General features: G+C 44.2%; 1 protein-coding gene across 4 annotated transcripts in view; it reads right to left on the bottom strand.

The window, feature by feature from the left end:
• Nucleotides 1-272: 272 nt before the first annotated feature.
• The window catches only part of jag2b (jagged canonical Notch ligand 2b), a 51,949-nt gene continuing 39,318 nt past the window's right edge, over nt 273-12,903 (bottom strand). For all 4 annotated transcript variants that reach the window (XM_010882415.4, XM_010882416.4, XM_010882417.4 and 1 more), the window contains 15 exons: nt 12,515-12,688; nt 10,948-11,110; nt 10,533-10,703; nt 10,001-10,114; nt 9,736-9,849; nt 9,515-9,628; nt 8,861-8,977; nt 8,536-8,563; nt 7,829-7,914; nt 3,838-3,951; nt 3,592-3,707; nt 3,144-3,422; nt 2,919-3,050; nt 1,544-1,694; nt 273-1,186 (listed from right to left, as the gene is read on the bottom strand). In XM_010882415.4, the coding sequence (XP_010880717.2) occupies nt 654-1,186; nt 1,544-1,694; nt 2,919-3,050; nt 3,144-3,422; nt 3,592-3,707; nt 3,838-3,951; nt 7,829-7,914; nt 8,536-8,563; nt 8,861-8,977; nt 9,515-9,628; nt 9,736-9,849; nt 10,001-10,114; nt 10,533-10,703; nt 10,948-11,110; nt 12,515-12,688 (2,406 nt within the window). In that variant the 3' untranslated portion in view covers nt 273-653. The remainder of the gene's footprint in view (nt 1,187-1,543; nt 1,695-2,918; nt 3,051-3,143; nt 3,423-3,591; nt 3,708-3,837; nt 3,952-7,828; nt 7,915-8,535; nt 8,564-8,860; nt 8,978-9,514; nt 9,629-9,735; nt 9,850-10,000; nt 10,115-10,532; nt 10,704-10,947; nt 11,111-12,514; nt 12,689-12,903) is intronic.

Raw genomic sequence — 12,903 nt, 5'->3', positions numbered from 1 at the left:
GCTACCAACTGAAATACTGCAATTCTTTAAACAAAGCTTTCAGATGTGATAACTTAGACACCGGAGGAAAAACATTGAAGGCCACATAGTAGGCATTGGGGTCCCCCCCCAGGCCGTGCTCTTGGTAAGGCTGACACGGGACGGCTACAAACAGGCAAAACAGGCGAGCTGGGCTGAGTGAAGGAGATGGGTGGGTTGCCACAGTAGCCTCAACAAAGTCCCTCGAAAGCCCCCCCCCCCCCACCCCCAGCACCACCACCACCACTCGTCTGCCTCAAAAAAAAAAAAGCCCACTCAAAATTAAACAAAATCACTATCTGTAAACAAAAACAAAAGTAATTTTATAGGTTTTTCCCCCGCTCCATTTGGACTTTGCTCATTTTAACAGTACAATATAAACAAAATTGAGGCCTTACTTTACCTCGGTTGAAGGTATACAATTGTGCTTCATCTGTACATAAAAGACAAACGTCATCTATTTGTTAGCATCCTGCTCCCCAAAGAAAATGTACAGATGACAGCAAAAAAAATATTGGTTCTTTGAACTGAAAAGCTATTTTTCTCTCATGAGTACATCTAATGAGATCCTCCCTCACTTTTCTCACTCAGTGCTGTGGAGTTCCGAGTTGTGTGCATTTCTGAGTCCAGTTCGATCATACAAAAGGGTCTTTGGCGTCTTGGCCAGCCAGGGTGGCGTTGACATTTTTCCAGCGGTTGTCTTTGGGGCTGTAGGTGGTCCGGTGGGGTGCTTTGAAGAGTGAACTTCTCGAGGTGCAGATTACATCCCCTTTGGACGGCACCGCAGTCTTAGAGTACTTACAGATGGGCCCCTTGCCCTCTTCCACGCCTAATACTCCGTCATCCTCCTCAAACGCCATCTCTCCCCCAATTTCCTCCTCCTCCTCCTCCTCCTCCTCCTCCTCTCCTCCATCACAGGTCCTGTAGGGGGAACCTATCAGCTTCTTGCACTCCTGCTGGGCCTCCCTGTTGTTGTCTTTAAGCTGCTGTTGTGGCTGGCCTCCTATGGGCCGCAGGGGCTCCCACTGGTTGTTAACATTTTGCTCGATGTGGCCTCGCGCCCTCCTCTCACGCTCTTTTCTCCGCTTGCGCGTCCACCACACGCACACAATGATGCAGAAAAGCCATAACACACAGAAGACCACGCAGAGCATCGGCACCAGGTAGTCTACGCCAAAACACAGAGGGAAAAGACCGAAACAGACGTTAGCAACATCTTGTGAACTAAGAACTAGTGACACGTTGTACTGTACTGCAGATGCACTGCTCACAGCCAAAATACGCGGTGGTTTTTTAGCTGGGCACCTGATTATGGTAACGCACAGGAGCGTTTAAGTCATTGTCGTTTCACTTTGTGCGGATCCCTAGAAACTAGGCTCACGACTGCTGTCACACTGTTTAATGATCCGCGGCTATAAAGTGAATTGGCTTCAGCAACTCGGTGCCTTTAGGAAGACAGGCTTTGCTATAGTGTCAGAGTGGCGTGATAACAGCCTTGGGAGATGCCCTCCGGCCCTGAACTTACCCACGGCGGGGGGCTTGACCTGTGTTTCCACTTTGACCTCAATGACGGCCAGCATGATGGTACTGTTGTGACGCTTGGACAATGTGCCGACAATGGTGCTGGCTGCCTCCTGGATCAGACTGTGGTCTGGCTGCTCTTCAGGCTGGAACGACTGGGAAACGGTAGATAAATGGGGACGGGGTGAGTGTTTAGGAGAGAAGGAAAGAGGAAGTGTGGTCGTGGCATTTTACCGACAGTGTCTAAATCCTCTTCAAGCCTCATCCTGTGTGTGTGCTGTTAAGTCTCTATAGAGCTGTGTGCTTGTCTTATTGTGTCGCCACGCAAGAGACTGAGAGTAATGGGTAATGAAAGGAATCATTTAACGCACGGCACGTTAAACACCAAATCACCAATGTGGTTAATGATCATAAGAACCTCTTCCACAAAACCACCCCGCCTCCCCCACCCCAAATACATGCCCCCATTTACGTTAATAATAAACTTTTCACCTTAACTGTAACCCCATCAATACACATTTCCATGGATACAGCTTGAGGCAGCAGAGTTGATACCAGACAATGGCTACTCTTTATCCCAGTACAATCAGAGAATTGTTCTATGTTCTTTGGCCTCAAATGAAATACAATAGACATCAAATTAAGTTCCAACAACCCCGGAACGAACTCATTGGAATGCCCCCACCCCATGACCCAACTAGTAGACCAGTCTGAATAGTGGTCCCGACAGCGGTTGTTGTTGCCGGACCATGCCAGGCTGCAATATTAATATTAGGAATGTATTATTCAATGTGCTCAACTTACAGATCTCCAATTTGTCATTTTTCTTCTCAGCAAATCCAAGGTTTATTGGTAGTGTCCACTGAAGCAGATGCCACCAAGCCGTTTTGCTTCTTACTTTTTAAGCAATTTGATTTATGTCAGAAATAAGACACTTGGAGAACACTCCTTTTGCTAACAACCACAATCCCCCACACCAACTCGGACAATACTGAACCAATTTGCACTGCCCTTTAACAGTTATTTTACTGCTTGTTTTCTCCACAATATCAACCAAACAGCAGTTTATATTGAGTTGTATTCTACATTCTGCAAAAAGTGAAAGCATGCTTTTCTCCTTTAATATTTGTACAGAATTGTTTTTATATAATTTACTAACAAGCTAGGCTTTAACTTCTTAAAATGTTTTGTACCAGTACTACCTTATTTAAATCATGAGCTTCCCCACTGCTTTTCATGCACTGAAGCTTCAACTATTTTAGGAGCTGCTAAAACCGGTTTGTGTCTCCGGCTGTTATCTTTAAAACATGGTTGGGTTGGGTATTTGTACTTTTTTATAATGATGAAGTCCCTGAGACAAGGTATGGATTTCAACCTACTATAGCCACTTCTACTGCATCCGGATTGCTTTGGGAGAGGTCACACAGCACAAGAAGGGTGTGGTCTTTGGCCAGTGTTCTGGTGGCGGGCAGGTACCTAAGCTCTGAACAGATGTTCTCCACTGTTGTGCCCTGGAAAACCACACAGGCATATTAAGAAAGCAACGGAGGAGAGCAACTTAGAATATATAAAATGCTTGTTGGTTTGGTCAATCAGAAACTCACCACTGGCACTTTGGCACGGTTAAAGATGAGTGTGATTCGGGCACAGCTGTTGTCCAGGTGCTTGCTGTTGGGCTGACACTCTGTGTGGTCATGGGGCGCGAGATCACCTCCACCTGACGTTGGAGACGAGCAAAATCCCCACAGGTGGCAGGGAGAAGAGAAGCAGACCATGTAGCTGTGCTCCTGGCATTCTCTGCCGCCTCGACACGCTTGGACAAGTTTCTTGTCCGATGACGTTGAAGAACCCTTTAGAAGGCATGGCTGCCGACCGCAGAGCACCTGTGGAGATCCAAGGTCAGAGGGGTCAATGGGAGGAGTCACTTGCAACCCTGAGGACCAATAATAGGCCGTTTTATTGTTGTATGCTCCAGGTTTTTAAAATCCTCAATGTTTCTATTTGCCAGGAGTGTGTCTGTATGTTATTGTATGCAAATGTGTACACACTGACCTTGGTACACTCCACTTTGCCATTGACACAAAGGCAGTTGTTGCACTCCTCTTCCCAGCGACTGCCATGTGGGAACTGCAGGCCGGCATAATGACAGGTTTTCCCGATACCTATAACTACACACAGACACTGAAGTCAATTAACGGAAGTAAAAATGAGATCTTGTTACACTAAGAACAAGAAAAAGATTTGTCACTATTGTGTGTGCTTGAGTCGTGTGTGTCACAAGGTGAGAACAAGACTCACACTCTTGGCACCGCGGGCCTGATCGCCCGAGTGGGCAGACGCAGTGAAAGCCGTTGATCTCGTCCACGCAAGTGGCGCCGTACGAGCAGGGAGATGACTGGCACTCATCTAAATCTGATCAAGAAGAAAAGATGAGCATATAGCATTGTGAAATTATACATAGACATTAAACAGATAGGGACACAGCGACTGAAAACACATTGAATATTTTTTTTAAAACAATAACCCAACCCAACATTTTTTGATGTTATTGGTCAGCTACTCAATTTAGATTATTCTAGTCTAAATATTAGCATTGTGGTATTTGGGACATCTGAATAACCAAACACAGATGTTAGAAGAGCATCTGCGATGTTGACAGTGTTAGAAAACCGGTGCATCAAAAGTCTGAATTAAAGACAACTGCCGTCAGACACAAAGGCAAGACAGGAGAGAAGATCAGGGTCATTTAATATTTGATCTACTCTGTGCAAGTCCTGCCACTGGTGTGTTCTATGCCACACTATGCTACAGTTGTATTTCCGAGGATATGAACTGTAGCTTACATACCACAACTGTAACATCTTCACTATAGCAGCGAAAAGATTTGTCTTTCCAATTCCTCAGGCTAGATCTCTTAGATTTCCACTTGGATCCACATAATGAAGAGTAAAGCCTGATTTATGCTTCTGCAGGTCTGCGTTGTTAATGTCATGTGCATTGGTACGCAGATGTTCTCAGCATTTATGGTTGTGTGGCCTTCTTGTGTAGATAGACATTACACTTCTTAGCACTAGGCAGCGATGTCGCACAAAATGTTGGTTTGTTCGCTTGTAAATCAGGAAAGCTTCCCAGAAGTAACTGTATAGTTGGTAAACAATATAATAGTTAGCTAGATCGGGGGAAGACTGGAATGGAGCGTTTGAGAGAATTAGTCAAATTAAATGAAGAGGAAGGAATGAGAGAAGATGCTTGGCACCCGGTTTGTTCACTTGTAGAGCAGGAAAACGTCATACAAGAAGTATCTGTATAGTTGGTAAACAATATAATAGCTATGTAGCTAAAATACAGTGTGCTTGTTCAGCAGATGCGTTATGTGAACGAAGGCTAATTGTTTTAACAATCTTCTGCATCGCTTGAAAGCCTTTATTACACATCAAGCCACCCACTTCACGCAATCCTGCTTCCAGGGACAGTTGCTATGCCTCCACCTGCAAACATTCCTGGGATAGGAGTCACCATCCCCATGTCAGGGTTGGGTTAAATCATAAGCAGATATTAGATTAATAATAAGGTTAGGGTTATATACTCAATACTTTATTCCTCTATTTGCTTAGAGTATATCAAATACTCTATTTGCTTCCATTGCACATTTAGAAGTGCCATATGTAATGCATTTACACCACTTGTACATGCATATACTTAATCCTTGTAAATAGTTTGCCCTCTATTTGCACTTCTGGTTAGACGCAAACTGCATTTCTTTGGTACTGTATTTGTTCAATGACAATAGATTCAACTTTGTCAATGAACAGTACAAGTACAGTACAATAAAATGCAGTTAGTCAGTGGGTTTTCTGTTATTTTAAATTTCAATGTTCTGCTTTACCAGGTGCCAATCTGGACAAAAGCAAGAGGATCTGCAAATATCAACATTCACAGGACAGACGTGTGATTGAGAACATTTGGTATGATGATCGCAAGGTGGAGAATTCTAGGCAGAGCGTTGGAATTCCTACCAGACAAATGTACACATTGTGAAGGCCTGTGCTGCAGTGCACAACTACTGTGGGGAGAACAAGTATTTGATACACTGCCGATTCTGCAGGTTTTCCTATTTACAAAGCATGTAGAGATCTGTAATTTTTTATCATAGGTACACCTTAACAGTGAGAGACGGAATCTAAAACAAAAATCCAGAAAGGACATCAGGGATAAAATTATAGACCTAATTAACTCAGTGAATTATTGACATACACATTTAAAAAAAAACTTCTTTATTTTGTTAAATATTTGTATGTACAATTGTAAGTTTAACAAAGTATTGCAAACAGTGAAAAGAGCTGACTACTTTGAACATTGTTTAAAATGCAAAGAAAGTGCACTCAAGTATTTTGAACAAACGTGCACTCTCTGCATTTTAAATCAAAGAATATAAATACAATTAAACAATATTGAATCAAATTACTCAAAAGGTCAACATCCATGAAGTGTGCAAATTATTATCACTCAAATCACAAACAAAAGTGAGTCAATATTACTTTAGCCAATATTGGGGTGTGTATTGAAACATTGTCTTCAGCACTTTCTTTCCCCATCTCAAATAAAAGCTGATGAACTTTGAACTTGGCTAGACCTTATTGATGTTGTGGCAGTTTGCGGATCAGGTCACCTGTGCTGTGACAAAATCCTACAATATCGTCATCAAACTAAAGTGAGCATGGCATGTCTCTCTTCCCTCTCTTTTCTGTGGTGATCCAGAAGGTTAAGTCGAGCTGTCAGGTCATCGTCCTTCCTAATATTCTTTAGTGTTCCCTAGGAGGATGAAGATTCGTCATGGCAGGATGTACCTGGAGAGACACTCCTAGGTTGTTTTCGGTGGACAGGTCTTTGGTAATTAGAAGGACAGGTTCTAATGATGGTCTTTTCTCAGCCTCGGGGGCAACTGATGCAGCTGGTAAAGGTACATTTGAGTCCAGGTCAGTTTCAGATGACTGTAGGATTGATGTGCTGTTGCTGTACTCCATCTGCAATTACAACATGTTTTACTAGTCAACAGGGCTACTCAACCTGAAGTGGGGAGGGGGGCATAACATAAGCTTGAAGTTCATGACTACTGAAAATAAACATGCATGTCTGCTTTCAAGTAATCTTAAACTTCGTTCCACCATGGTCTACTCTCTCCTCTTCCTTGTCCCCTGTAAGATCTCTGTACCATTCTGTCCCTCACTATCAAGACTTGTCTCTTCCCTGCCTATTAAAGTAATGCATACACTTATAACACAAAGGAGTAAATAAAAAATGTCATTGAACTTTAAACTAAAGTTGTCCCCGCTCTCCTTCTCTCTTTCGGCTAAAACTATTTACTCATCTGAAGAAAAATCACATCGAAAACTGACAAATTTACTTTGCATTTAATGTTGGATGAACAACTAGCTAGCATGGCAAAATAGTACTTTTAGTGTTAGCTAGCCAAACTTGCTTTACATAAAACGTCTGTTTCTACAGATACAATTGTGGCAGCAATATTGATAGCTACATCTAAGTATATATACTTATAACTAGTTATAACTAGATTTAACTAAGTAGTTGGCTAATTAACGCAGCCATGCAAACAAACAACTGGTACATGTAGAATGAACGCAACAGAATCACTGGAGTAAACACTTTCAGTACTTGCAGTTTAGGATGCAGTTTAGTTTCTCCAACGTGAATACAATTTTTGTTCACTCCCAGTCCATAGGGATAACTCAAGTGTATTGAGAAAAACATCAACTAAGTTTTGTTTTTGTTTACTTTGTTGCTAATACGAATCGTTAAACTTTAATGGCCAGCTAGCTAACTTTGTAGTAGAAGTAATCAACACTGAATTTGCCAATTTGAAAAACTGAACTTACCCCGTTTGTGTCCTCGCCAAAATTGGAGTTGGTTTCACGGTGTTGTATGTGCCCGGACAGCCAAGAAAGCATTATTTAAAACGGAGGTACTTTTTTCCCCTCTTGCATCTTGTCTTCGTTGATACAGGAAGTCAAATTTGGCCATACTCTGCAAAACCCTCCCTCCGCCATCCAACCATTCATCGTTTGTGCGGCTCTGCGGTTCACGTACGCGTAGCTACGCGCTTTTAGATTTTTCAGTTGGTGCGGGTAGCTTATGCGGCCTGGCTGTGCCGACCTGCGCGACTTTCTGCGGCGTCCGTGGATCCTACGCGGCCTCGTTCGACATTGAAGCATAAATCAGCCTTAAGTCCGTTCACTCAAAGATGATTTGGATGAACTGTATATTGACTTACTGATACGACAGTCCGGTCCGGCAAACCCAGGGGCACATTCACAACGGAACCAGTTGACGCCATCAACACAGATACCACCATTGTAGCTGTAGGGAGGGGGGGTAGAAGAGGAAGAGAATAGGCACTAAGGTAAAATTAGACAGACAAAAACAAAGCCCACCAATGACAACAATGAGGTGAGAGCCTGTGCGTGTGTGTTTGCATGGTGTTGGGATCCAGGTCACTAAAGGCTCAATTCCAGTCATCAACACACACCTTTCAAATGCTAATAAATACTCTGCCCCTCCTCCACCATTCAATCCATACGTCTACTCCTCACACCATTCAATCCGTCCCTCTACTCCTCCCACTTGGCTCCCCTCCCCTGATCCCGTGGTCAGCAGTGAAGAATGGCGGGGGGGGGGGGGGCAGGAGGAGACAAGAAGGTTGCTCCCCCGTCGTCCATCTCTTTACGGCCCCCAGAGCCTCCATTGTTCCCTCCCGTTAATTTAAAACCAACCCTGGGTGTCAGACGATGCAGTGATTTAGGTACATCATTCCTGGCTTTTACAAGCTCCCCCAACCCCCCTTTGGATGTATCCGCTCTAGGGTGTGTATGTGTTGACCCCATTCATGGCTGCTGTTGTACAGCAAAGGGGAGGGGCCAGAACAGAGAAGTCGTGAAGAGCCACCAGTCGTGACATGGTGGGAGGAGGAAAACTACGTACCAAGGGTGAGGGCTGCAGTCATTGATGTCTGTGGAGAAAAAGATTTGTTCATCTCAAATGACAAAATCTTAACATTTCATAAACATCAGTCAAGATGTAGCACTGAAATTAGTATAGCTTCATGGACACTGTCTACAGGAGGTACCACTGCAAAATGGTTTCTCTAGGTGCACCACACTGTTCAGTACTTCAATCAAAAAGCACTAGATTAATGGGATGAGGCAGGTTTTAACCATATTATTATTATTATTATTATGTCAATCAGTTAAGGCCAGTGAAGAAGCCCACTTTCAATAGAGAGAACAGGAATCTGAGCTGAACTCACTATCAGCACAGGTGGGTCCCGCCCAGCCATCTTTGCAAATGCAGGTGAAGGTGTTGCCCCCTCCAACACAGGTGCCCCCGTTTGAGCAGGGACCGGACGCACATGTGCTGTTCTTGACTGGAATGGACGACAAAACAGGTGAGACAAGGTCACACATACAGAATACACACAGAACAATGAGATTCAGAGAGACTGCGCAAACATTCTCCTGAGTAAACATGTGCTGAACAAATCACAGGCAGTTGCATGGACTCACTTTGTATGCAATGATTTTGGAATGACTACATCTATGCCCCTCACACTTATCTGTAAAGTCATGTAGTAGAGTAGTGAATTTAAAGCACATATTCAAATCCCTAGTTAAACTGCCAGACAGTAGGGAAACCGCTCAGGCCAAGTCTTATTTTGTGACATGAGAACATTTACATTTTAGTCCCACAACAGTACCCTCAACAGCAGGAATAATTAAGGCCTTGTATACGATAGAATAAAACTAAGTTCAGAGTTTCCTCTGCAAAATCATTTAATCCCTCCTTATAACGCAAAAAAAAAATTCAGAAAAGGCCAATGCTTTCTGAAGGCAATCAATGAATGGACTAGGATTCAAACAAATACTCGATAGGCAAGTTAATGGAATGATGCCCGAAAACACACCTGTGTTACAGGTGCTGCCGCCCCATGCTGAGGGGCAATCACAGCGGAAGGCGTCCCCGTGATCATAGCAGGTGCCCCCGTTACGGCAGGTGTTGGCATCACACTGGCTCTCACCTGTGCACACACACACAGCCCCACACACACACACCCATATGTCAGAATATGCTTAGTCTCCTAAATATGTTATTCTGGAATCCATTTTGTTCAGTGCATACACTTACGGGAGTGGCAGGTTTTGCCCTTCCAGTAATCGGTACACTTGCAGTAGAAGTCGTTGACCAAGTCCACACAGAGGCCACCATTCTTACATGGGTTATGGACGCACTCATTCACATCTAAGGAGAGAAATAACCAAAGCAGTGGAGGATGAGGTGAAGATCAAAAGTAGGACAAAACAACGAGGGGAGAGGAGCAGGGGGGAGTAGGAGGGGCCAGGAGAACGAGAAGAGGAAAAGTGGGACAAGAAAGGGGAGCTGGCCAACTCACTGTGGTCACACAGTCGGCCCTCCCAGCCGTCGGGACAGATGCACTGGAATGAGTTGACCCCGTCAATGCAGGTGCCCCCGTTCTGACACGGGCCGCTCGCGCAGTCATTCACGTCTGTGAAGGGAAATACTGCCATTTATCCAGGAAGGGAAATACTGCCATTTATCCAGGAAGGTAAGTACTGCCATTTATCCAGGAAGAGAAATACTGCCATTTATCCAGGAAGAGAAATACTGCCATTTATCCAGGAAGGGAAATACTGCCATTTATCCAGGAAGGGAAATACTGCCATTTATCCAGGAAGGGAAATACTGCCATTTATCCAGGAAGGGAAATACTGCCATTTATCCAGGAAGGGAAATACTGCCATTTATCCAGGAAGTGCCAATGGCCGACAAGATACCTTCTCTACAAGCGAGACATGGGGACTACCTACAATTCTAATAGCGTTCAGTATGTGGACGCCGGTGGAGATTTATAACCAAGACACACACACCCAGACCAAACAAGACAAGACATAGAGGTAACGTACTCTCATGGCAGTAGCTGCCACTGAAGCCGGGGTCACAGGAGCAGGTGAAGTTGCCGTCGGGCAGGCTGATGCAGCGCCCCCGGGGACCACACACGTTGGACGAGATGTGCTGCAAGCCACCCTCGGCTGCCGAGTCGTTGGTCGCCACAGCAATAGTGCAGCTGTCAATCACTGGGGAGAAACAGAAAGGGCTGAGTAAGACACACGCCTCTAGCTGCCCTGGCGTTTCTGCAGGTACAGATCCTAACTGTAATCAATCATTGCTTGAATGCTGACCCAGATCATCATTGATGGCCTACATCATACAGTGTGGCGCAGCCGAATTCACTGGGCACTGATTTGGAGACGGCCTATTCCATTTCGGGCACGCAGAGGTGACAAAACAATATCCAATTCAATAATCAGGGAGCTCTACCTTGACAGGGGGTTGTCCTGCAGTGGTCCCTGAGTTGGGCACAGGTCTTGCCTTGGTAGCCCTCAGGACAAGCACAGTAGAAGTCTCCCGAAAGGGGGTGGCACGTAGCCCCGTTCTCACAGGGGAGAGTCTCACACGAGTCTGACGGAGACCAAGCAGGAACCTGCAGGACAGGGAGGAGAACATAGTCTACAAAAAACATGTCTACACCTCCACAGGCACATATTTATACACGCGCTAACATAACACTTCAATTCACCCACTTTATGCAAGCACTTCAGACAGAATGAATCAATGCCATCTGGTATAGACAGAAACAGCACATAAGAGTGTGGGAGGGTAAGAGACCTGTGCAAAACAAGCGGTCCTTACAAATGTACACACACACACACACACACACACACACACACACACACACACACACACACACACACACACACACACACACACACACACACACACACACACACACACACACACACACACACACACACACACACACACACACACACACACACACACACACACACACACACACACACACACACACACACACACACACACACACACACACACACACACACACACACACACACACACACACACACACACACACACACACACACACACACACACACACACACACACAGTGTGTAAGCTGTGAGGCTTGACATAAGCTAATCCGAGCAACACGCACAGAGACAAGCTCCAGTCTGCGCTGTGTCATAAACCTTGGGGTCAAATCTCTCACCACTATGAAAGGCCCTGAGGTCAGTAGTGTGGTGACCCAGCTGGGTCACTGGCAATCACCATTTAGGCACATGCATGTTTACAGGCACACACATACTCACAAAAAGCTTGTTCATTTTAGATATCTTATGGGGCAGAGATTTATTTGACTGAGTTTAACAAATCGGGCCATTTGAGGGATGTAAACTCATGGTCTGAGGGCTAAAGGCTGGGACAAGCCCTATAAAATGTAACACCCTTCTCAAAAATATTTAACACTGTTCCCTTACCTGCATAATACCAGTTAAGTATGTTTAATATGTTTAAATACATGATATGAAGTTATATTCTTGTTTAACTTTTAAACATGTCACTTAGGCCATTTAAGACTTGCATTACACCAGGCTAATCAAAAGATCTATACTAAATAAACACTTAGAGAGTGCCTAGAGAGATTCATTGGATATTTCTCGCGTCTCCTGTTTATTGCTTTCTTAAAGCCAATTGGAAGTGAAATTATCATATCAAGATAACAGTAATGTGCATTGTTTTAGAGTGTTTCAGAGTGCTTTATAACATGATAATACTAATCTTCATATTGCAATTATGACTCAGCAACGTCAACAAAAGATCCCGAAAACTGTTTGATCCCCCAGACAGTTTTCGGGATGTTTTATTCATGTTGCTAAGTCGTAACTTGTCATTGGCTGCATATGCAATATCAAACTAAGTACATATTAAGTAAAAAATATATATATATTTTCACCATAACCGCCACTGTTCACCACTTCTGTTAGGAAAATCCAAACGACCATACGGCACGTGTTTTAAGACTCACCTCACACAGTTCCCCAGAGAATTTTGTCGGGCACTCGCACACAAAGCCATCCAAAATTCTGTGACAGCGCCCACCGTTCTGGCATGGCCCGCTGGCACACTTGTTACGTTGGATCTCGCAGTGTGTACCCACAAAGCCCGGAAGGCAATGGCAGAGGTATGCCCTGGGCCCTTCCTAAAGTGAGGGAAAAATTCATTTATATACACCTATGTACTGTGCCACCTGACAAAATGGTTTAATGCTATTTATCACATCAGTAAGTGTTTGTTTGAAAACTCCACTAAACTGTGTAACACAGAAATGAACACAAAGAAACATCAACAAAATGTTTAATAAACATAAACAAATAGTGTGGTCCACTTTAGAAGGCAATACTTGAACAATTTGCT

Source organism: Esox lucius, chromosome 18, assembly GCF_011004845.1.
Source record: "Esox lucius isolate fEsoLuc1 chromosome 18, fEsoLuc1.pri, whole genome shotgun sequence".
In the NCBI taxonomy this organism is placed as follows: Eukaryota; Metazoa; Chordata; class Actinopteri; order Esociformes; family Esocidae; genus Esox; species Esox lucius.
The sequence above is the reverse complement of the archived record's forward strand: the minus strand, read 5'-3'. Positions and strand labels throughout refer to the sequence as shown.